At 37.9% G+C, this 24,708-nt stretch overlaps 1 protein-coding gene and 2 long non-coding RNA genes across 3 annotated transcripts in view; 1 reads left to right on the forward strand and 2 right to left on the reverse strand.

Annotated features, from left to right (window-relative positions):
• The window catches only part of LOC141556596 (uncharacterized), a 113,003-nt gene extending 112,016 nt beyond the window's left edge, over nucleotides 1-987 (reverse strand). The window contains exon 1 of the long non-coding RNA XR_012486580.1: nucleotides 866-987. This is a non-coding gene — a long non-coding RNA (uncharacterized LOC141556596). The remainder of the gene's footprint in view (nucleotides 1-865) is intronic.
• A 7,178-nt stretch (nucleotides 988-8,165) lies between these two features.
• Nucleotides 8,166-23,240, reverse strand: LOC141556595 (uncharacterized). The gene is made up of 3 exons (XR_012486579.1): nucleotides 22,823-23,240; nucleotides 11,083-11,821; nucleotides 8,166-10,457 (listed from the first exon to the last, which is right to left on the reverse strand). It is a non-coding gene; the product is annotated as an uncharacterized LOC141556595 (long non-coding RNA).
• The window catches only part of SLC22A4 (solute carrier family 22 member 4), an 81,906-nt gene continuing 79,567 nt past the window's right edge, over nucleotides 22,370-24,708 (forward strand). Inside the window, exon 1 of the mRNA XM_074290975.1 lies at nucleotides 22,370-22,843. Within this exon, the coding sequence (XP_074147076.1) occupies nucleotides 22,451-22,843 (393 nt within the window). The 5' untranslated portion in view covers nucleotides 22,370-22,450. The remainder of the gene's footprint in view (nucleotides 22,844-24,708) is intronic.

Genomic DNA, 24,708 nt, shown 5'->3' on the forward strand with positions numbered 1-24,708 from the left:
TGACCCTCCAGCATATTTGAATTATTATTTTGATTTGATTTTTAGTTGCTTATAAATTTTTCTCTTTGATCTGGGGGTTTCCAAATTTAGCAATGACATTCCTATAGGTTCTCCTTATAGGAATTCTTTCAGGTAGTGACTGGTGGATGTTTCTATTTTTACTTTCCCCTCTTGTTCTATTACTTCAGGACAATTTTTTTAAAAAAATTTTGTGTGTTATTGTGTCAATGTTTTGTTTTTTTTGCTTGTGGCTTTCAGAGTCCAATTATGCTTGTTTTATCTTTTTGATCTGTTTTTCAGATCTGTTGTTTTGCTTATGAAATGACTCATTCTCTTCTATTTTTTCAGTATTTATATTTTGTTTTGCTATTTTTTTATAACCTCACTGGTTTCCCCTTAACCAATTCTAATTTTCTAAGAGTTGTTTTCATCCTTAAGACTCTCAATCTCCTTTTTAAGTTGGTTGACTAGAATTCTTTCCATAATCTTGTTTTTCTTAGATTTTTAAAAAGTTTTTTCCTCAATCTTTCTCATTTGATTTTCAAAGTCTTTTTTGAGTCCTTCTATAAATTTTTTTGAGGGGATGAGGTGGGACAGACTTTTTTTTTTAACTTCAGTTTCCTTTTCTGAAGATGAACCCTAGTTTTCCCTATTGCCATAGTAATTGTCTATGATTGGTTTCTTTTTCCTTTTTTTTTTTAAATAAGGGTTTATTATGTGATCATCTCTGTTTCTGGGGTGGAGGGGTGGTGCCTCCAGCTTTACTTCAGTTCTCCCCTCTAGCTGGAAATCCAAAACTAAGAACTTCACCTACCTGTATGTGCCTTCAGCTAGCAGCTTTCTACCCCACTGCTTCTGTACTCACCAGGAATGTGCTATTTTCTTCTCACTTGGGGCAGCATGTCAGCAGCACAATTGGATTTGGCATTCCTTGTTACCAAAGGTTTCCTCAGTCTTCCCCAGACTTAGCCCCTCCATACACACTCACACACACACACACATACACACACACACACACACACACACACACACACTCTTCCTTCTGTGTAGAAGGTGAAAGTTCCTGTGGCTGAAGGTGAGGTTGTCTCCAAACCCAACTAACCACAGGGCTCCCCACTAGTTGTTACAGTTGAACTAGCCTGGAGAATTAGCCTTTACACTTCATGAAGGCCAAATCTCTATCCTAGTATCTTTCTTCAGATCTTCTCTTATTGTCCCAAGAGGACCATTGTTCTACCCCAACTCTTTTTTCCCTCTACTGGTCTATGTTCCCCCTGAGGCACAATATTGTTTTGTTTGTGAAGTAAATATGGAGAGCTTGGAATTTTCTGACCTACTCTGCCATTTCCCCAGGATCCTCCTCCAGTTTGTTGTTGTTTTTTTAATGTTTAGTTTTATTAATCTTGCTTTTGATTTTCAGAATTCCCAATTTGATGCTTAATCAAAGATTTTCATTTTGTATTCATTTTTTAAATTCAATATCTAATTCACTGATCTGTCCTTTTTCCATTTTGTTTATGTAAAAAATTTAAAGATATACATTTTCCTTTAAGTACAGATTTGGCTGTGTTCTATAAATTTTGGTATGTTGACTCATTTTCTTTAATGAAATTATTGATTGTTTTTGTGTTTTGTTCCTTGACTCATTTATTCTTTAGGATTAGATTATTTAGTTTCCAATTAATTTATAATGATTGTTAATTTGTTGAATGTAATTATTATTGCATCATAATCTGAAAAGAATGAATTTAACATTTATGTCTTTTTACATTTGATTTTGAGGTTTTTATGCCCTATTACATGGTCAAAAAAAAATTGGGGGGGGGGGCTGAGGCAACTGGAGTTAAGTGACTTGCCCAGGGTCACACAGCTAGGAAGTGTTAATAGTCTGAGGTCAAATTTGAACTCAGGTCCTCCTGACTTCAGAGCTGGTGCTCTATCCACTGCTCCACCTAGCTGCCGCACATGGTCTGTTTTTTGCTAGGTCTCATATGCTGCTGAGAAAAAAGTATATTCCTTTCTATTTGCATTCAATTTTCTCCAAAGGTCTGCCATATCTAACTTTTAAAATATTTTATCTCCTTAGTTTCTTTCTTGTTTATCTTTTGATTGGATTTATTGAATTCTTAGAGGGGACAATTAAGGTCTTCTGTTAGGATAGTTTTGCTGGTTATTTCTTCCTGTAATTCATTTAACTTCTACTTTCTAATTTAGATGCTAAGGGCAGAGCAGCTAGATGGTACAGTTGGTAGAGCACTGGTGCTGGAGTCAGGAGCACCTGGTTTCAAATCTGGCCCTAGATATTTAATACTTACTAGCTGTGTGACTATGAACAAGTCACTTAACCCCATTTGCCTCAAAAAAAGTACATATACAAACAAGAATATACCATTTGATTCATATATATTTAGTATTGATATTATTTCATTGTTTATAATACCTTTTAGCAATATGTAGTTTTCTTATCTCTTTTAATTAGGTTTAGTTTTGCTTTTGCTTTGTCTGAGATCAAGATTGCCATTCCTGTCTTTTTTACTTCAGCTGAGGCAAAATCGATTCTGCTTCATCCCTTTACCTTTATTCTGTGTGTCTCTGCTTCAATGTAAACAACATATTGCATAATTCTGTCTTTTAATCAGTGATCTGCTATCTTCTTCCATTTTATGGGAAAGTTCATCACATTCATCTTCACAGTTATGATTACTATCTGTGTATTTCCGTCTATCCTGTTCTTCCTCCTATTTCTTTCTCCTTTCACCTTTTCTTTCCTCATCAGTGTTTTGTTCCTGTCTATCACCTCCCTTGAACTGCTCTCCCTTATATCAGTCTCCACCTCACTTTCTTTACTTAATCTTCTCCTCTCCAACTTCCCTGTCATGTGAGATAGAGTTCTATATTCCACTTACTGTGTATATTATTCCATCTTTGAGCCACTGCGGATAAGAGTAAGGTTCAAGGGATATTTATCACCTACTCTTCTATCTTCTCCTCCACTATAATAGGGTTTATTTATTTAGGATTAGATTATTTAGTTTCCAATTCATTTTTAATCTTTCCTTCCACTGCCCTTTGTTGAATGTAATTATTATTGCATTATAATCTGAAAAGAATGAATTTAACATTTCTGTCTTTTTACATTTGATTTTGAGGTTTTTATGCCTTATTACATGGTCAAAACTTTTTTTTCAGGGGAGACTGAGGCAACTGGAGTTAAGTGACTGGCATCTCTTCATGTGAAATAATTTATACCACTCTACTTCTCCCCTTCTTCTGCACCTAGTATACTCCTCTTTCTCACCACTTAATTTTTATATCATTCCCTCAAATCCATCTTATACTCATGCCCTGCATGTATATTACTTCTAATTGCACTATGAGTGACATAATTATTCAGTATTGAAAGTATCATTTTTTGTAATAGGGATATAAACAGTTTAGCTCTATTGAATCCTTTATGTTTTCCTTTCCATTTTTACCTGTTTATCTTTCTCTTGGGTTTTGATATTAGAGATCAGATTTTTTTATTTACTGCACATCTTCTTATGAAAGTTTGAAATCATTCTTTTTAACTAAATGACCATTTATTTCCCTTGAAGTAATATGCTTAATTTCACTAGGCAGGTGATTCTTGATTGTGGTTATAGCTCCTTTTCCTTCTTCATGTTTCATGACCTCTAGTCATTTAATGTTGCAGCTGCCAGGTCCTGTGTAATACAAATAGTGACTCCCCAATGTTTTTATTCCAGACAATTATAGTATTTTTTCCTGATCCAATAATTCTAAAATTCAGTTAGCATGTTTCTTGAAGTCTTTCTTTTGAAGTCTCTTTCCTGAATTAGTGAATTTTTCTTCAATGACTGTTTTGTCCTCTGGTTCTAGAACATCAGGGCAGTTTTCCTTGATAATTTCTTGAAAGATATTATCTAGGTCTTCCTTTTGATTATGGTTTTCAGCTGGTCCAATAACTCTGATATTATATCTCCTTGATTTATTTTCCAAATTGGCTGGTTTTACCATGAAATATTTATATATGCTTCCATTATTTAAAATTTTTCTTAATTTATTTGATTGATTGAGTCTTGATGTCTCATAGAGTCATTAGTAGAAACTAATGCCACATGCCCAAGTCTAGCTTTTAAAGTGTTATTTTCCTCAACTAGCATTTGTACTTTATTTTCTACTTGGCCAGTTGTACTTTTTAAAGAATTGTTTTCTTCAGTGTATTTTTGTATCTCCGTTTCCATTTCTCCAAGTTTACTTTTTCAGTAATTTTCCTAGCTATTGACTCTTTTTTTCATAATTCTCTTGCATCACTTTCATTTCTTTCCCATTCTTTCTTTTATCTCTCTTATATGAATTTTGGATTCCTTTTTGAACATTTTCATGAGTTCTTTCTGATTGATCTTAAGACCACTTATTTCCATTTTATCTCTGGGGTTGTACCCAAAGATGTTTTGGCATTGTTGTTGCCTTCTGAGTTTGTGTCTTAGTTTTCCCTATCACCATAATAATTTTCTATGGTCAAATGCTTTTTGATTATTTCTCTTTCTCTTTCTCTCTCTATTTCCCTCCCTCCCTCTCTTCCTCTCTCTTTTCCTCCTTCTCTCCTTTTTTTGCCTGCCTCCCTCCCTCCTTTCCTTCTTCTTCTCCTTCTTCTTTTTCTTCTTCTTCTTCTTCTTCTTCTCCTTCTTCTCCAATTCCTCCTCTTCTTCCTTCTCCTCTTCCTTCTCCTCCTTCTCCTTTTTTTTCTTCTCCTCTCTCTCCTTCTCTCTCCTCTCCTTTCTTTTTGTACTTTTCACTTTTTAAAGAAATTCAGCTCTGCTCCCCAAATGGGTGGAAGAAGTACTGTCTCAGGCTTCTTGTGCCAGTGGCTACAGGCCTTAGCTTTTTAGCTGGCGATGCACCGATATTTGCCCTGAGGCCCATGGAAGACCCTTCTGTTTGGTGCTGGCTGAGAGGTGGAGTGCAGGATAGTTGGCACTGCTAGAGGCTTGAGGAGTCCTAGTCATGGTAGCTGATATGTTTTGAGGCCAGATAGGGTTTTTTTGTTTCCAGTACTACACTGAAACATGTATCGTTGTGCTCCCTGGAGGACTGCTAATTGCCTAGGGACGTGCTAAGACAGTCTTGGCCCCTGGAGGATGCTGAATTGCCCAGCAGAGGATGTGATGACTCCTAGTCTGAAGGCTCTCCTGTTGAGGTGGGGGGAAGAGAGGGTGGTTCCTGATGTTGGATTCATCTGTTACACCGGAACCCTCAGGCTCAGGATCTCCTGCAGATTTGTTGAGGTGGGGCTGGCTGCCTGCGAGCTGGGGAGCTTCTATCTTGGACTGAGCACATAACCCCACAATTACTGAAGTGAGAGAGACTCTCTTGCCAATCCTCCAAGTTTTGTGGGCTAAAAATTGTTTCAACCTTTTTATTTGCTGTTTCTGCTTCTCCAGGATTTGCCTTGGGGAGCTATTTTATGGTTGCTCCATCAGAGCAGGTGAGGTGAAATGGAGCAGGTTACACCAATTTCCTGCTTACTCTACCTGGACTTGACTCCTGGAAACAGAGATTCTCCATTCTATCAATTCTTGATACTACTTTATCCTCACAAATATAAACCAAAACAAATGCTCTCTGGAGTATTTCTCCCTGTTTGTCACAGTTCTTGCTATAAGATTCTTTTTTTTTTCAGCTTTCTTTAGTCTCTTCCAGATATCAGTCCCATCAAAAATCACCAGACATATCCCTTGTCTGTGGGGCATTTTATTCTTACCCATCCCCCTTTATGAAATGAGAAGGGCCAATAAAATCTTAAGCTTTACTATACCAATAAAACTGAGACAAGATAAAGAAAAAGCACTTGCCCAAAGCCATATATTAAATCTGAAGAAAGAAATCTGGCTTTCTGACTTCCAGGTCAATATTCTGTTTATTTTGTAAAGAACTGTACACACAAGGGTGGGGAGTGGGAGTCCAGGAAATGTTTATTCAGCAATAATATGTATCTTAGGACCTTAAACAAATTACTACATTTCTGAATCTCACTTTCTTAAGCTGAAAATTGAAGGGATAAGACTAAAAGATCTTTTCTTCCAATAATAAGTCTATGACTATGATATGGGGGCAGCAAGATTGCCTTTCTTGGGAGCCAGAAATCCTGGGTTCTAATAGTCTTCCAACATCTAGCCTTTACCCTTTCCTATGTACCTTCCATACAGCTGCCAAAATGACAACCCTAAAGCACAGATATATAAGTATGTCATTTTCATACTCAATAAATAAAAGTGGTTTCCTATTATCTCTGGATTGGGTTATTTATCTGAAGTCAGTGAATTTGTGGTTTTTTCTTGTTAATATCTTGAATACTGCATAACATCAATATAACTAGTATTCCTGTGAATTTTCTTTCTTTTAATATTCTTTTAAGAAGTAATCGATTGGCTTCATCAGACCACTTAAAGGGTCCATGATGCAAAAAAAACCTTAAAATCTTTGTGCTAAGATCACATATCACATAAGTTCACTCAAAACCCTTCACAACCTGTCTCTGTCCTCCTTTCTAGCCTTATTCCCTTCATGGCTGGCCCTGCAACCTCTTCTAAATGCTTGATATGTATTCAAACTCCTTCCCTCCTTCTTGTGCCCCACTCCCAGAAAAGATTGAAATTCATAGACTAATTATCACTAGGTCCAGAGAGGGACTGACCCAGAATCCAAACTTGGAGAACCTGTTCTAAGAATACCAAATGTTGCTGATTCAAGCCACACATGGGAGTACAGGCTATGGACAGAATTAAGTGAATCATGTGATTATGCCCTAGGGGATGGGCTATAGTAAAAGTCATGTGATACCATACTACACACACACACTTACAGTCCCACACAGACCTTTTATTTGGGAAAGAAACTTTCCCTAAGCACCTGTCCTTGAGATTGGGATTTGCATAGGTATGTCACTCTGTGTTTCCTGTTGGGTGGAACCAACAAGCCTCAGCCCACAATCCCTTTTTCTGACCTAGAGGGTGGCAAACCTGACTACTAAAATGTTATCTTCCTCCACTATGTCATAGTCATAGACATAGAACTGGAAGGAAAAATATTTTAGTATTTATCCCTTCAATTTTCAGATGAGGAAACTCAGAAATGAAGTGATTTTTTCTAAAGGTAGCAAATAGCAAAGATAGGTAGAATCTGAATTCAAGTCCTCTGATTACATCTAGCACTCCTTCCAACTGATTAGCTATCCCAGGGAGCTTGCTAGGGATACATGTTTTTCTATCATGTGGAAAATTATTTGGAGGGAAGGGCCACTTGAACTGAAGATCCTCTCCCCAACTTTCCCAAAAAATGCATAATTCTCTGATTCCCTCATCCTTCTATAGGAATCACTGAATTATAGATTTTGAGCTAGTAAGCACCTAGGTCATGTGTAGTCACAAAAGTCACAAGCAATTGTATACCCAGGCCTTTTGATTCTAAAACCAATACCTTTTCCACTAGAACAGATGTGGATGCTTGCCAAAATAATCTCCGTCCAATCACTTAATCCTTTCTGCTTCAGTTTTTCTGTAAAATGGGAGCAATGATGGTGCCTATTTGTGGTGAAGATCAAAATGTGATAATAATGTACATAAAGAAAACACAAGCATGGTGGCTCTATGTGGATGTGAGCTATTATTCTCATTATGAAAAACTTCCTCAAGGGCATGTATTTGGAAGATCTTGACTGATGATTTCACTGGCATAGAGATTCCTAATAAAGAAATTCCATTTAGCAAAGAAGATTGGCACCTACTCTGCAATTTGCAATTTTGAAAAGTTACCTGGGGGCAGTAAAGAGGTTGGGTGATTTGATGTTACATAATAGAGGTGCAGGAGAGAGAGGAACCTCTTCTGCCTTAAGATAAAACCATGAGCAAAAGCATAGAATGTTTGCTATAGAAGGGGCCTTCAATATCACTAATCCAATCTTGCATTTGATATCAAAGAAAACTGAGGACTGGATTACACAGGAATAATACCACTAACTCACAGTAATATTTAATTTTTATAAAGTTTTTTTTTAAACAAAGGATAAAAAACCATATCACAAGTCAGTTTATGTGGGCAATATTCAGTCCTATAGCAAAAAATAGGAGAGAGGCTAATATTGGTCAGTTTGTTTTTTCTTTACATTTTTACTTTTTTTTTAAATCAGTGTGATATTATGGAAAAGAGTACTGGATAGGAGTTGTGAAAAGTCCTGACTTCTTCAAACTATAAAATAAAGGGGATTAGTCTAGATAACACTAAGTATAATAACAAAATTAAAAACTAATATTTATATAGTACTTTAAGATTTGCAGTGTACTTGACAAAGACTTTTTCCCATTGCCATTTTGAAGGATAAGAGAGGTAAGAAATAGTCATAATCAAAATACGATATAGTCTACAAGAGAGGACAGTATAAGGAAAGGAAGGGAAAACCAGAGATCAGTAGTTTAATTGTTTATTTCCCTCCACCTTGTCCTCTTTTACCTTTTCCTCTCTTTGTTCCCACTCTATTCTTTATAAATAAGAAGAAAGTGTTAAAAAAAAAAAGAGGGAATTTGTCTGATACTTGTGATATATAAATGAAATGGCCTATTTCTGTTCTATTACATCAAAGAAATGACAATCATGAGAAAACACACCAAAACTTTTAAGAAGCACTTTTTATTTATATCATTAAATGCTTCCATCCACAAAAGAACAAATTAATTAATTGTGCATACAATAATGCAATATACATGTATTAGGTCCTTCCTGCACCTCAGGCACTGTGCTAAATGCTAGGTATAAAAATGCAAACAAAAAAGAAAGACAAACTCTCAAGGAGCTGACATTTTAATAAGGGAAAACACATATAAGAGTGCTGAAAAACGGAGAGGATGAGTTGAGACATGTTGGAAAAATCGAAAGTCAAAAACACAGCCAGGAATGGACAAGTGAGGCTGGTCTGTCAGCAAAATGGAAGATCCTGGAAGACACTCATCAATGGAAGAAGGACGGCAAGACAAAGTTATGTTCCAGAACAAGAAAGTCCAGGTGCTGAGGAAGTTCCAGGGTGAAAGGGCAGTTGAACAGGGGAAAAGGTATGGCTGGTCACATCCCCAAAATAAAAAAACAAGTAAAAAACAAACAAAATTTGAACTAGAGAGTAGAAATTCTGACAATTAAGGAAGAGATTAATAAAATTAGAAGCAAAAATCTCACTAGTTAATTGATAGATAAAACTAAAGACTGGGCTTTTAAAATTTAAATTAACAAAATAGATGTCTAATATGATTTAAAAGAGGAAAAACTAACCATATAAAAATAAAAAAAAATTGACAACAACTAAAGAGGAAATAGAGGATATTATCAGAAATTATTATGCTAACAAAACTTACAGTTAATGGATGGATATTTACAAAAAATAAAATACTCAGATAAAACTATAGGCCATATATATAATTCAATAACAAAAGCAGAAAGAATCCATAAACTGAAAGAAAAGAAATTCCAGAGCCAGAAGGATTTACAAGTGGTCTGTTAGAAATACACTCTTGACACTGAAAATCACATATTGAGGAAAATATTTATTTTATTTTATTTTATTTTTGCTGAAGCAATTGGAGTTAAGTGACTTGCCCAGGGTCACACAGCTAGGAAGTGTTAAGTGTCTGAGACCACATTTGAATTCAGGACCTCCTGACTTCAAGGCTGGTGCTGCCTAGCTGCCTCTCGAGGAAAATTTATTAAAGAAGAATCTTAAGGAATTGTCTTAATGTTTCTGGCCAGAAGCAGACTTCAATCTTCTTCAGGATGAGGGGACCCTGAGCAAAGAAGCAGGGGAAGCTTAAGCTTTATACTTGTTAGTTGGTACAGTCCTTCCCTTCAGAGACTGGATTGGTCTCTGTTCCCTTCTGGATTGCAATCTTTCTAATAATGCCCAGTATGTTTCCCCCTAAATATGTATAAATATGTCCCTCCTCCCTCATTATATATTCCATGTTCAAAGATGGCAGAAAACTACGGGGTGTGTTGTTTGATATTCAATTAGCCTATTAAGTAGGTACAGTAGTGATTTGGTCAAGTCAGTTCGCTGACCCCTACTAGTTTGGGCTGGATGGGCTATTAAGTTTGGGGTTTTCTCTTGCTGGTTGAATGCACATGTGCCTTCCTAGCTCCCAGTTCCTTCTTTGTTCAAGGCTTCTATTGATCCCTTAATTGTCCTGTGGTCCTTTACCACTCACATTCTGAAAATCTCTTTGATATTAGTACCCCCTATCCTACAATAACTTGAAACTTGTAACACTCTGTGGAAACCCAACTTTTTAGTATTTCTTACAAATCTATCAAACATTCAAAAAATAACTAATTCCAATGGTACATGAACTATATTTCATAATAGATAAAAAGGATCCTCCTAATCTCTTTTTGTAATACAAATATGGTCTTGATACCTAAATCAGGGAGAGACAAAAGAAAATTATAAATCTATAAATGCTAATGAACATTAATGTAAATATTTTAAATAAAAATATTAGCAAATATATATATAAAAACATTGTGATGAGATTGACTTTATACTAGAAATGCAGGATTAACTCAATATGTGGAAGACTAAAAATAAATATGTTAATAATCTAAATCATTAAACAGCATAGTTGTACCAATAGATATACTGAAAAGACTTTTATTAAAATATAACATAAATTACTTTTTAAAAATATTAGTTAATATAAAAAGTAATATATAACTAGTTAATATAATATTAATATAATCTGATATAATTGGAATTTTCTTTAATATAGTAAATTGTGGTGATCGCACTAGCACCTTCGATATCTTATAATCAGCTGGAGTTAGGATAAGCAAAAATCTTTATTCTAGGTCAGTGATCCTCAAACTTTTTAAATAGGGGGCCGGTTCAATGTCCCTCAGACTTTTGGAGGGCCGGACTATAGTAAAAACAAAAACTATGAACAAATTCCTACACATGCTACATATATCTTATTTTGAAGTGAATAAACAAAACAGGAACAAATACGTATTTAAAATGAAGTAAAGTTAAATCAACAAACTTACCAGAATTATGGGAACTACGGGCCTGCTTTTGGTTAATGAGATGGTCAATGTCTGGTTCCATATTTGTCACTGCTAGTCGTAACAAGTGATGCAAGTGTGCATGCATTAGTCTTGATCTGGTTGGAGATTTCAAATGTTTCATTCTAGAAAAAGTCTGTTCTCAGACATAAGTGCTGCCAAAGATGGTTGCCATTTTGAGTGTATGGTTCCTGAGATGAGGATATGTCTCAGAGGGGAGAGATGCATAGAAATTATGAAGGCTGCTTGACTTGAATGCGTCTTTCAGAGAGTCACAATTCTGCAGTTCAGCCAGTTCCATTTGGTAAATTGTATCCACATTTTCAATGTCAGTAGAAAATGGGTTACAGAAAAGCTGTATGTTCTGTTCATGGAGATGAAGCTCTTTAAATCTAAATTGGAACTCCTTTTGCAATTTTTCCAATGAATCCACACATGTTTTGTTTGGGAATGCAATCAGCGGTTTTTCTGCTAACAGATTTTGAGTTGTGGGGAGATGGCAGAAGTTTTCCTCCTTCATTTGTTTGATGAGGAGGCCTAATTTTACTTCAAATGCTTTGACAGGTGATTGCATATCACAGATGAGCTTCCCCTTTCCTTGAAGTTGCATATTGAAATTGTTGAGTAGCTCTGTTACATCTGTCAGAAATGCAAGATGCCATTTCCATTCTGCATCGAGCTCTGGTACTTCTTTGTTTTTTGAAAGCAGAAAAGTTGTAATCTGTGGAAGTAAGTCATAGAAACATTTCAAAACTCTCCCTCGACTCAGCCAACAGACTTCTGTGTGATATAGAACATCTTCATACTCAACATTTAGCTCAGACAGAAATTCCTGAAATTGTCTGTGATTTATTGCATTAGCACTAATGAAGTTAACACAAAATACCACAATTTTCATAACAGAGTCCCACTTCAGTGATTTACTACACAGAGCTTGTTGGTGGATGAGGCAGTATATGGCTATTGGATGAGAATGGTTATGTTTGTCCATCTCTTGGTTAATGTGAACAATTACTCCTTTCTTAGACCCCACCATGCTAGGGGCACCATCAGTTGTCACGCTGGCTAGTTTAGCCCAGTCCAGCTCCAAACCATTCATAGTTTGGCAAACCTTTTCATAGATATCCTTTCCTGTAGTTGTTCCTTTGATGCTTTGCAGTGCAGCAAGCTCTTCTATGACTTCAAAATAATCATTCATCTCATGAATAAAAATTAGAAGTTGTGCAGAATCACAAACATCATTGCTTTCGTTGAATGCCAAGAAAAAATATGAAATTTTTTTTGTGGAGTTTTGCAAATGCTGATGTCCCCCATTCTTCAATCCTCCGTGTAATTGTAGGTCCTGAAAGACTCACTGTACTAAATAAATCGGCCTTTTCTGGACACATCTCTTTGGCAACAGAAAGAAGGCATTCTTTAACAAATTCTCCCTCCACGAATGGTCTGCCAGTGTGTGTTATTAGCTTGGCAACTTGAAAACTTGCTCACAGTGATGAAATATTTAGCTGCTTCTGCTTCACAAAAATATTTTGCTGAGTTGTCAATATATTTTTCAGTTTTAATATTTTATCTTTTCTCACTTCTCCAATCAAACAATCATATTCATCTTTATGTTGAGTTTCATAGTGTTGACGCAAATTATATTCTTTGAACAGAGACACTATATTCTGGCATATCAGACATATTTTTTCTTGTACTGCATGAAAAAGTAATCATAAGTCCACTGTTCTTTGAATATCCTACACTCCAAGTCAATTTTTCTTTTTCTTGACATCATTATTGGGATTCCAAATTGCTATTAGTAAAATACCAATATATAGATATAGTGCTACAAAAACAATATACCAGCAATAACTTTGCCCACATAGAGACATACAGACTGCAATGCCCAACTTCCTCCAAGCTGCCTCTGTGCTGTGATGCCTCGGTTTCCCACACTCTCTCTCCCGCTTCAGACCTTCACTGCCCACAAGTCACCACTCAGGCAGCCCTCCCAAATGCCCTGGCCTCCTCTGAATCCTGGGATCAATTCTCATGATCCAGCGCTGCATGATCGTACGTGCTGCACTCATAATTTATCATAATCACAGGCAAGACTGTGCATATATGTATATAACTGTGCGATATATTGTATGTGCAGAATGAGCTTCAGTGACAAATTGTACACTGGGGCTTCTGGGGGAGGTCATCATGTGATTTGAAGCTGCACAAGTGTATGGGGACCTTAAGAATCTGGAGGGGGATGAAGCAGTACACCAGCTCTGCACCCCTCATACTCAGGATAAGTGGGGGGCACTAAGGTCAGACCCCCAGTGATTATAAGATGATGACATATGTAAGCAATATTCCATCTCTTTATAAAACTACAGAACATCTACACAATGATAAAACTGATGACCACAACAGCCAGACATGAGGTCACTATGGATACAGGGCCACGGCCTGGTACCAGGAGCCTCACTCTGGGCGACAATAGCAGTCAGTACCACAACATGCGCTAGAGAGGAAGCCGTTGCATTGTCATTACAGCATAATGACAATGATAGAGTTAAGCTGGGACTTGTAGTACTAACTGTTACTATATCCGCACACCAGACACAGCCCATATATTCCCCCTGCAGTGGCCGTGACATGCACAGCATGCACTGTACATCCCTCTCGCCTGTCTGTTGTGGTGGCTTCCGTTACTTTACAAGGCCTCGGGCTGTCAGTTCTCCATCTTCTGCATCTCTCTCCCTTCCCCACACCATATACCCGGGCCTGGGAACTCACCTCACCTCAGTATTGCCTCACACTCTGTCTCTGCAGCCTCAGCCCAGTGCCAGAAGTGTGCATTGCTAACGCGAATTTAGGTCGAACATCACTTCAGGTCTGATTTTGCCATAACCTGGTGGGCTGCATAAGCATCCTCAGTGGGCCACATCTGGCCGCGGGTAGTAGTTTGAAGACCCCTGGTAGGGGGTCCCTATCGGTAGAAGTGAAGAGAGTGGACGTGTAGAATCTCTGTGACCTCACCGCCTCATCTCTCTCTCAGAAGTGACCCTGGCTAGTCTCCCTGCACCTCCTAGTTCCTCCCACAATTGGGCCAGCACAGGATAGTGGGAAGGGCCATTTTCTAAGCATATTCTTCTAGAGTATTGTCCAATCAGTAATTAGCCTCAAGTGCTCAATTGTCCAACCTCAGTGCATTGACTCAAGAGTTTCAGCCCCTTACATCTCAGGCTTTCTTTTGTTTTAGAATACAAGTGGTCACACCATTCCTGACTTCTCAGGGAGGTGAAAAGCACCAAAGGGAAGTGGGGATTGCTAGCCGTTTCTGGGCTGAAGGGTCTTATTAGAGACAAGTATGCACAAACCCATCAGCATGGAAGTTATTACATAAGCACATAGCAATAAAACACAGGCTAGCAGTGATGACTTTCCCCACAGCCGGTGCAGGCTCAATGTGGTGTAACAAACAGGAATTGTACATGCAAGTAGTGATATAACAAACAATATAAATCAACATGGTCTTGTAAAAGATTTCCAGAAGTCTTAGAAGGAGGGTATGTAAACAACAGTCAAACATACACCTTCTTCAGCAGCCAAGAGATAGTCCAAAACCAATCTATTGTCTATTGCTTCACGTGTCAGGGAATCCAATGATCCCCACAAGTTTTTGAAGTCCTGTAACAGTTTTTTTATGTGTTAGGGAATCCAATGATTCCTAAGAGTTTTGAAGTCCTACAATAGTCTTATCATGTCTCAGAGAATCCAATGATTCCTGAGGGTTTTGAAGTCCAACAATTCTTGATGCCCATGAGTCAAACGCCATAACTGCCATGCTCTTTCAGTGGTGGGCAGTCAGCAATGGAACCACCCAATATTTCTTGGGTCTTCTCCTTCGTTTCAAGGGTCTGCTCCGTCTCTCTCTGGCACCCATCTGATTCCTTCTCCATCTGTAGAGATACAAGCAAACCCTCTCCCCCAAGCAATTAACTGATCTGGTGTCTTCCATTCATCACTTTCAGGGTCTCTTCACATCACTTGGAGATCATCTAAATGGTTTTAGCATTCTAAGCCTTCATAAACTTCACACATACATGTTACCAATCTTCTCACACTTTTCATTGCCCACCTTCTTATTGCACACTCTGTGATCCAGGAACTCCTGGTCTCCTTGCTGTTTCCTCAACCAGATACTTCACCTCTTGGGTTTGGGCTGTTCCTTCCATGCCTTGAATGTTCACCTTCCTCATCTCTATCTTCTGGATTCCCTGGTTTCCTTCAAGTCCCAGATGCAAATGTTATTTTCTATGTGCACCTTTCTCAACCAAGCTTAGTCCTACTGTTTTAACCCTATTGATTCTTTTTAATTTATCTGTATATCATTTATCTGGATATAGAAATTATCATGCAATCTTCCCTTTAGACTATGATCTCCTTAAAGGAAGGAATTATCTTTTTCCTTTCTTTGCACTGTCAACACTCTCATAGTGTGAAGGTAGAAATATGGCAGCTGAAATGTCAAATTCAAAAAAGAATTAATGTCAATTTGTTGTTAAAAGATAATAGTCATTTAATTGATTTCTGGGCTTTTCTACTCTAGACTATATACACACACATAACAAATATATATATTTATATCTATCTATATGTATATGTATATATATATATATATATATATATATATATATACATCTATATATCTATATGTATATGTGTAAGTGTATAAATATGTGTCCACTGAGCAATGGTCCACTGCCATCTGCTGGTCTTACGTGCCATGCAACTTCTTTCCTAAATTATCTTGGCAACTAAGGGGAGAACATTTCTAAAAAATTTATTTCACATACCATTTTTGCTCTTTTGAGATATAGATACTAGCCAATTGTATCCAGCCATCCAGTGGCTTCTTAATTGTTTCTTTCTTCCCTCTCTTTTTCCTCCTTCCTTAGTCTAACACCTTATCTGAGTTATAGTCAGAAAACCTTTAATTCATTTTATACCCCTTTGCCTAGAAAAACTATTCCCAGAAGTTCTACATAACAAAACTTCAAAGAAGGTGAACTATGGTAATAACTATTTATAATAGCTAACATTTGCATAGCACTTTAATATTTGCAAAGACTTTTAAATATATTATTTCATTCAAATCTCATAACCCTGTGATGTAGGTGCTATTATTATAACCATATTATGGATGGTAAAGTGACATCACAGTTAGAAAATGTTTGAAGGAATAGGTCTTTCTGATTCCAAGTCTAATATTCTGTCCAATATAAAACCTAGCTAAAGTTATGGTGACTAGATTATCATGGACAACAAACCTCCCATCATGCTTCTCATATTTCATGCATGTACCAGGGGTTAAGCTGATTGAATAAGATTGAAAGGAATAATGATCTTTGCCGAACTCTCCCCCAATCCCTAGAAAAACATTCTTTCTTAACTTGCTTCTTTAAGACCATAGTATTTTTATGGTATTATTATTTTTAAATGGCAATGATACTTTTTAAAGGAACATCAAATAAAGAATGATCTTGTGAACCAACTATCCAATTAACTTAAAAGTATATGACACATACATAGTTCATATTAGTTGAAATTTATAGCTAAGATACTTGTATTTTGAGTCTTTAATTATTAAAGTATCCAACTGTTTCAAAGTCTCTTATCTAAATATAAAGTTGGCTCATTACTTTAAAGTAGAAGTTCTTAATTTAAGGTTCACAGATCCTTTGGGAGGTCTATGAGGAAAAAAAATCTATATTTATATTTGCTAACTTCTAAATTACCACATCTGAAGTCAAGAAGACTCAACTTTCTGAGTTCAAATCTGACTTCAGATATTTGCTAGCTGTGTGACTTTGGACAAGTCACTTAACCTGGTATGTTTCAGTTTCCTCATCTATAAATGGCAAAACACTCCAGTATTTCTGGGGGGGAAAACATTGTCAAATGGGATCATAAAGAATTGAGCATGACTGAAATGACTGAACAAGCAAACAAATAAAATTTAATATTTTTTAAAATTCTGAACTTAAAAAATAAAATAATCATTTCCATAACAAAGTAGAATAGAAAAAAAAAAAAAAAAAAAAGAAGATTGCACCTGAAATTGCAGATCTATTATGTAAATATTCCCTTTAAATATACAACAAAGTTATCATGTAACTTAATTTTTCCCCTTGGTCCCCTCCTCCACCTTAGAGATGTCTACTATGTGTGTGAGGGACTGGGGGGAGAGAGTGGGTTCTTTTTCTGGCTGCAAACAGCATCTTCCTTCATAGGACCTTCAGGTTATAATAGTCAGAATGACTTGGTCACTCAAAATTGTTTTAAAGCAATATTGTTCTTGCTAGATACACATCCTCAGTATTTCTTTTATTATTCGAAAACATTATTCTAGGAGGAGTCTATAGACTTGACCATATTGCCAAAAGGTTTATAACAAATAAAAATTAAGAACCCCTACTTAGTTTAAAGTTACTACAATATATGAGCTAAAGAATTTCTAATTCCTACCTAAAATATCTAGTACCACTGATGTTGAAATGTTCAATACTCTCCAAGATATAGGAAAAAAAGAAAAAGAAGGACAAGGAAGAAGAGGAGAAGAAGAAGAGGAGAAATGGATAGGAGAGAGAGAGAGAGGAGAGAAGAAAAGATTCAGCAGTAGGGTGGCCCTTGTAGTTGTAATAGTAAAAAATTTTAAAACAGCTATATGTCAATTGATTGGTAGATGACTGAATAAACTGTCATTTATACAACTTAATTAAATAAATAAAAATATATTGACAAAAAGAAGAATGAAGTTTTGGGCACCATATGACTATGACTTTATTAAAATGAGTAATGACAAACAACCCTTAATTAATCCATGGAGGATGAAGAGAGTGGAACAGAACATAAAACAAATAAATAGAACTTTTAAAATAATAATGATAAAATATTGTTATTTTAAAATATTAATTACCATTTATAAGTACTTTTTAATTTTACAAAGCAAATATCTCATTTTATCTTTACAACAACTCTGTGAAAAAGGTGTTATTATTGTGACCCTTATATAGCTGAAACAGCTGAAACAGACAGAGATTAAATGATTTGTCCACAGTCATACAGCTTTGTTTCAGGTTGGATTTGAATTCAAATTTTCCTAACTCCAATCCCAGTGCTGTAAATGATGAGAAAATATAAAACAGATTTTCCAGTCTCTTTGAAATTTAATTCTATACTGTTATTTATATATGATGAGAATGTTTCATTCATAATTTTTTAAAAACTGAAGGTAAATCTCTGTCAATCACTTGGCCTTAAGTGTCTTAGAATTATGTGCTCTAAAACAGAGCTCTTCTTGAGAAGTTGTCCCCAAGGAAAGAAATCCTGCCTTTGCATAGGAGATAGATATAGGCTATCCTAGGTGACATGTCTGACAGAAAGAGCTTTTCCTTCTTGATAAATGAAACATTTTATCTGGAACTGGAACTGGGGGATAGAGGATGCACAACTTTTGCTTAAGTTAAAGACAGTTACTCAGTTGAGATAAATTAAATGGACTTATAATAAAATCATAATTTCATAGTCCTCCAAAGTTAGGCATATTAAGTTTTATAATCTATAGGTAAGTGAAGCAAAGTTAAGGATTAAACTACATTTAAAGGGTTCACAATGAACTAATTGAGAGAGGAGATTTCCATTGCCACAAAGGTAATAAAAGTTAAAACAAATTTGATTCCTTCCACAAATAAAACAAGTTAAATTACTTTGAGAAGCCTTGACTTCCTTTTGGCTTTTCACCTCATGAATGTAACATCTCATGGACAAGTTTCAATCGACCAAATAACCACGTAACTAGGAGAAACAGCCCCGAATTCCCCAAAGTAAAAAAATTATCAAAAGAAATTTTAAAATTTTAACAATATTTAGTAAATATTTATTATTTGCTATGTGTCATGCACTATGTCAAGTACTAGGGATACAAAGAAAGTCAAAAGGCAGTCTTTTCTTTTTTTCAAGGAGTTTACAGTCTAAGGGAGTGGACAACAAATGAGGGGAAAATGCATGCAGTTTTATACCAACTGTGATGGTGGTTAAAAAAAAATGGTGGTTTCAATGAAGATTGAAAAATAGAACAAAGACTAGCAAAAGAAACCATAAAGAATTAATAAATGGGCATGAAGGAAGGGGAGGTTTGCCATTGAGTACATTTTGGATTATCAAAATAAGTAGAGATAAGTTTGCAAAATGTAGCTATGATCCATAAGCACCCGTTTTAGATAGTTCTTCACTTTGTGCAGAGGGCGATAGTATATTTAGCAGAAGATGCACCAAATACTATAATATCTAAATGTTTAAAAGAGAAGTTAAATGAATTGCAGGCAGAGATAGATAATAGTACCATAATAGTAGGGAAGTTTTAGCTTCTCCTTTCAGAACTAGATAAATCTAACAAAAAAAAAAAAAAAAAAAAAAAACCACACACACACACACACACAAACACACACAAAGAGAAGTGGGGGAGGGAGAGACATCAACTCCTTGAACTGATCCCTATCCTATTCCCCAAATTCTCCACACATACACACATGAACTAACAAAATATCAGACTTGGGTTTTTGTGTTTTGTCCTTCCTTCTCGAAGAGAACTATGACAATCAGGGAGGTAATTCCATGACATGCAAGTGAATTGGATTTAAATGAGGGAAAGATGAACAAGGTCACCTGCCTCACTTTCCCCTTCAGAGCCATATGGCAAGTGGAAAGATACAGAACAAGATAAATATAGATACTCTTGATTTTATATATATACATACATACATATATATGTATATATATATATATATGAAACCTCTGAAAATACCTAATCCAATCTTTGTATCTTATTAAGTCATATATCCTTAAAAAGTGTCAGATAGAACCTCTGAATACCTACAATGAATTCACTTTCTTGAACATATCTTTTTAAGTGTTTTCTCATAATCCTCCCCCACATTAGTCTCCCCTCAAATTCCATCCATTTCACTTAATCATCTCTGGTGATTTTTCCCACCACAACTTTTCAAGTAATTGAAAGCAGTGATTATTTTGTGATTATATATATATTGATTATATACATATATAAAATCAGGGAGGGGAAGGCCCCCAGGGTTTCTGGCCAAAGTAGAAATGAGTGTTATTTACATTCAGTCTAAGTAAGTCAGGATCAGACTTGAGAAAGTTGGCAAGAGACAGTTGTCGGGAAGAAGCTATTGGTGGACACTCTTTAAGAAAATACAGAAAACACTGAATATTTTGACTTGAGTTTTGTGTCTTGTCCAAGGTACAAAAACTGTTGAAAGGACAAGTGTAGAAAATTGTACTATTCTTTACAAATCCTTTAAATTAAGGGAAATCTTAGAACAGTATGTCAACCCACCCTAACTTTGAACAACATATATCCACTCATTCCTAAATTTTCCAGTCCTATAAGAATTGGAGTCAGGCTTGAGTTTCTGAAACACAAACCATCTAAAACCATCTTTTACCTTTAGTCTGATAACTTAGGAATTCCCTCTTAGAATCATATTTTTAAATGTACACAACAAAATAAAGAAGATTACAAAGGAAATAAATTAAATAAAAATAAAAATGCAACAACCCCCCCCCAGTTCATGAAACCCCTGAAATATATCTGAAGGCCATTTGAGGGGAGGGATTCTTGCATCCCAGTATCACTTATATAGCATTTTAAGTTTTGCAAAATACTTTATAAATATTGTCACAGCTTATCTTCACAACAATCCTAGGAGGTAGGTGCTATTGTTATTATCCTATTTTACAGAAGAGGAAACTGAAGCAAGTGGGGATTAAGTGATTTGTTCTTATACATGCCTTGGGCCAGATTTGAACTCCAGTCTTCCTAATTTGAGATTCAGTATGCCATCTTCTGTGCCACCTAATTGATCTAAACAGAATCACTGAAAAATCAACACTTAAGAAAATAGAGACCTTATGAGAGGTTTCCCCTTCAAGCTTACAGGTCTAGAACTAATTCTATGTGATCTGCAATTTCATTTCATCCTCACTCCGAGCATTCCCCTCAGGAACAAATATGTCCTTCAGGGAACCAAAGGAGGAAAAAGAAAGGGTATTCTCTTGTGCTTTGGGAGCATTTCTGGGCTAAGGGATATTCTCTGGCTATGTAATTACAAGGGTCTTTTACAGACCTATATGAACATTCTCAAAGAAATGGGAAGAAAAGGACAATATGAGATGTATATGGAAGAAATGTGAATCAAGGGCCCAGCCTGATAGAAAACAAACATTTGCTGCCTGCCATCCTAGGGTTTCTTTCAGACAATGAATCTTTCAAAGGTGAACCCTGCAAAGAGGCACCTCACCAAATCTCCTAGAATTTCTCTGTTATAAAATCCACAGACTGAGTTAGAGGAAACCTCTGAAAACATCTAGTCCAATCTTTGTATCTTATTAAGCCATACATCCTTTAGAAGTGTCAGACAGAGCCTCTGAATTCGCTTTCTTGAACGTATGTTTTTAAGTGTTTTCTCATAATCCTCCCCCACATTAGTCTCCTCTCAAATTCCATCCATTTCACTTGATCCCTCTGGGGACATGCTTTTCCTCATCATAATTTTTCAAGTAATTGAAAACAGTGATTATTTTTCTTTCCTAAACCCTTTTCCACATTAAACTGAAACCCATTCTGTCACTCCACCTCCAGTTTTTGTTTTTGTTTTTAAAGATCCTTCTATGATCTCCGGTCCCCCATCAATGTTGCCCGTAATGCAATGTCGTTCCTGAAATATGGTACCCAGAATTTAAGTCAATACACTGGATGTGTGTGAATCCGGCAGAGAACCGCTGTCACTCCCGTGATGTGGGCACCACTTCAACCCAAGGCCCTGCTGCTTTTAATAGGAGCCGAGTAGGCAAAAGGGGGCACGGACCACAAGCACTCTCTAAACTCCCTACAGCTCTTGGACCCCAGAGAACATTATAATACACACACACACACACACACACACACACACACACACACACACACACACACACCCCTCCACATGTGACAGCATTCCCACTGACCTGAAACTGTACGACTAAGGTCAGAGCAAGTGGCGCTCTCCAGCGTTTGAGACCTTGCCCCCACCCCTATCCTGTGGGAAGGGGCGGGACAAAGGGAGCTCAGAGAGGCGGCCGACCAATCCTACCTCCCTGCGTCCTGGGCACCGCTAGGGAAGGAGGGTGGAGGAAGAAGCACATTGGGAAGGCCCCGCCTCACTACCCCCCTCCCTACCCCACTGCGGGGCTTCAGTCAATAAAGGCGTTAGATCTCCTAGTCTTTTTTTTCTCGGGGACTTTCTGCGCCATGAGGGACTACGACGAGGTGACAGCCTTCCTGGGCGAGTGGGGACCCTTCCAGCGCCTCATCTTTTTCCTACTCAGCGCCAGCATCATCCCCAATGGTTTCAATAGTATGTCCATAGTATTCCTAGCGGGGGTCCCCGAGCACCAGTGCCGGGTGCCCGCCTCGGCGAACCTGAGCAGCGAGTGGAGAAACCACAGTATCCCGCGGCAAATGCAGGACGGCCGCGAGGTGCCCAGCAAGTGCCGGCGCTACCGGCTCGCGGCTCTGGCCAACTTCTCGGCCCAGGGGCTGGTGCCCGGCAGGGACGTGAATCTGAGCCAGGTGGAGCTGGAGCCCTGTCTGGACGGCTGGGAGTACAGTCAGGACACGTACCTGTCCACCATCGTCACCGAGGTGGGTGCTGTGCCCGGATGAGGGGGTGCCGCAGCCCCGGGAGTCTCACGGGCTCTCCCGCAGGGATCCCTTAGCCAGAGCTGCCTTCCCGCAGAGCTAGCGAGCACATGTCATTGTGTGCTCCGGGGCTGTGTGCCTGAGTCAGGGTGGCCGCTGCTGGGTGTCAGCAAAGCGTGCGGCGGGAAGCTCAGGAAGGAACGGTGGGCTTGGATCCGCGGTGAAGAGCCGCAAGCGCGCTCGCCAGGGCCGGGAGCCCTGACATAGAAGCGGGTCCCAGGGCTGGAGTGAGGGAGAAGCCGCGCCACAGCAGCCAAGCCAACAAAGGGCCAAACGTTCCTCCCAACACGCCTTTTTTCCTCCAGTTTCATAACTGGGTCTGGACCTATTTCCCAAGAGCCAAATGTTGGCATGTCAACAGCCCCAGGCGGCAAACTGTCCAGAGGTAGAATAGTTGAGTCAGTGTTTAACGTTAGAACAGTCCAAAAGAAGGGGAAGTCTCCTCCTACCCACCCCCCACCCTCCAAGGGAATGACTGAGGAGAGAGAAGACTGGCTGACCAGCTCCACCCTGGCTCCAAAGTGCCCCAGAAGCAGCCTGACTAGCGGTAGCAGATCCCAGCTAATTCTCATCCTCTTTTTGCTCTCAGTGTCTTTGGCCTTCAACACAGTCACGCAGACTGCGTCTGTCTCTGTCTCTGCTCTCTCTGTGTGTCTCTGTGCGAGGCTTTCTAGTGTCTGTATCTCTGTCCCTCTGTCTCTGTCTCGCTCTCGCTTACTCTCTCTGTCCGTCTTTATCTCTGTCTCCCTGTGTGTGTGTCTCAGCACTTCTGCAATCTGAATGATGTTCTGTTCTGGGCTTGTCTCAAAAGCCCAGTCTTAGGCAGGAAGGTGCTCTCAAGTTGGCCCACTAATTTCAATCCTTCGATGACTTTCCGGGTGAAGGTTTCTGGACTCCTATTTTCACTTGTCCCCATAGTTGGGTTCTGTTTTGTTTTTTTTTTTAATGTCACTGAAATATGTGCCTATTCAATTCCCTATTCCCCTCACACCCAACTTATAACTGTATCCTGGGAGTGGACTGTTTTTGTCTCTGTACCTCCAACACTTGTACAGAATGGACACAATAAATCTTTCTTGAAGGTTACAAAATTAAAGTCTTGTATACTGATATGTTAATGGAAGTCAGGAAGCCGTCTCTTGTTTTGCCTGCCAAGGAGGATGAGTTCCAGGTGTGAAAATTTCTAACTATTTCCTAAACTTTCTTAGTCAATAACGTAAAGTGTTGGGTACCTTGCTTAGGCAGAAAGAAAGTATATGTCAGAACAGAATTTGAACCAAAATTTTTCTGACTCTAAGACTAGCCCTCTATCTTCTCTGCCAGTATCTCCCTTATGCTGTAGCATCCTCTCAAATGTTTTAAAATATTTTTTTCTATAATTTCTTTATGTGGGAGACGGGAGGGTTGGGGTCCAATTTGAATTCAGGTCCTCCTGCCTCCAGAGCAGGTGCTCTATCCACCTTGCCACCTCACCACCTCTCTTTCTTTCATTTTTCTCAACTAGTACAAGCCCTTTATCCAGTCTTCTTTCCTTTCAGTGGAATATTCTAGCTCTAAAGTGTGTGTTTGTCATCATCTAGGAGCCTGTAGTCAGAAATTTAAGAAGAAAGAAATTTATGTTTCCTCACTTGATTGTCTCCATCTTTTTCTCCATTCTTGTTGTGCTGAGCAACCAGATTTCAAAGCCCAATTTTATATTTGAAGTGGGGTGCTGGAGACAGACTCTTTGGATCCTGGAACACCTACTTGCTGTCAATGACTTTTATCTGGAGTTGTCTCTAAGCCTTGTAGTCTGTCTACCCTTCTAG

Source organism: Sminthopsis crassicaudata, chromosome 2, assembly GCF_048593235.1.
Source record: "Sminthopsis crassicaudata isolate SCR6 chromosome 2, ASM4859323v1, whole genome shotgun sequence".
NCBI classification, from domain to species: domain Eukaryota; kingdom Metazoa; phylum Chordata; class Mammalia; order Dasyuromorphia; family Dasyuridae; genus Sminthopsis; species Sminthopsis crassicaudata.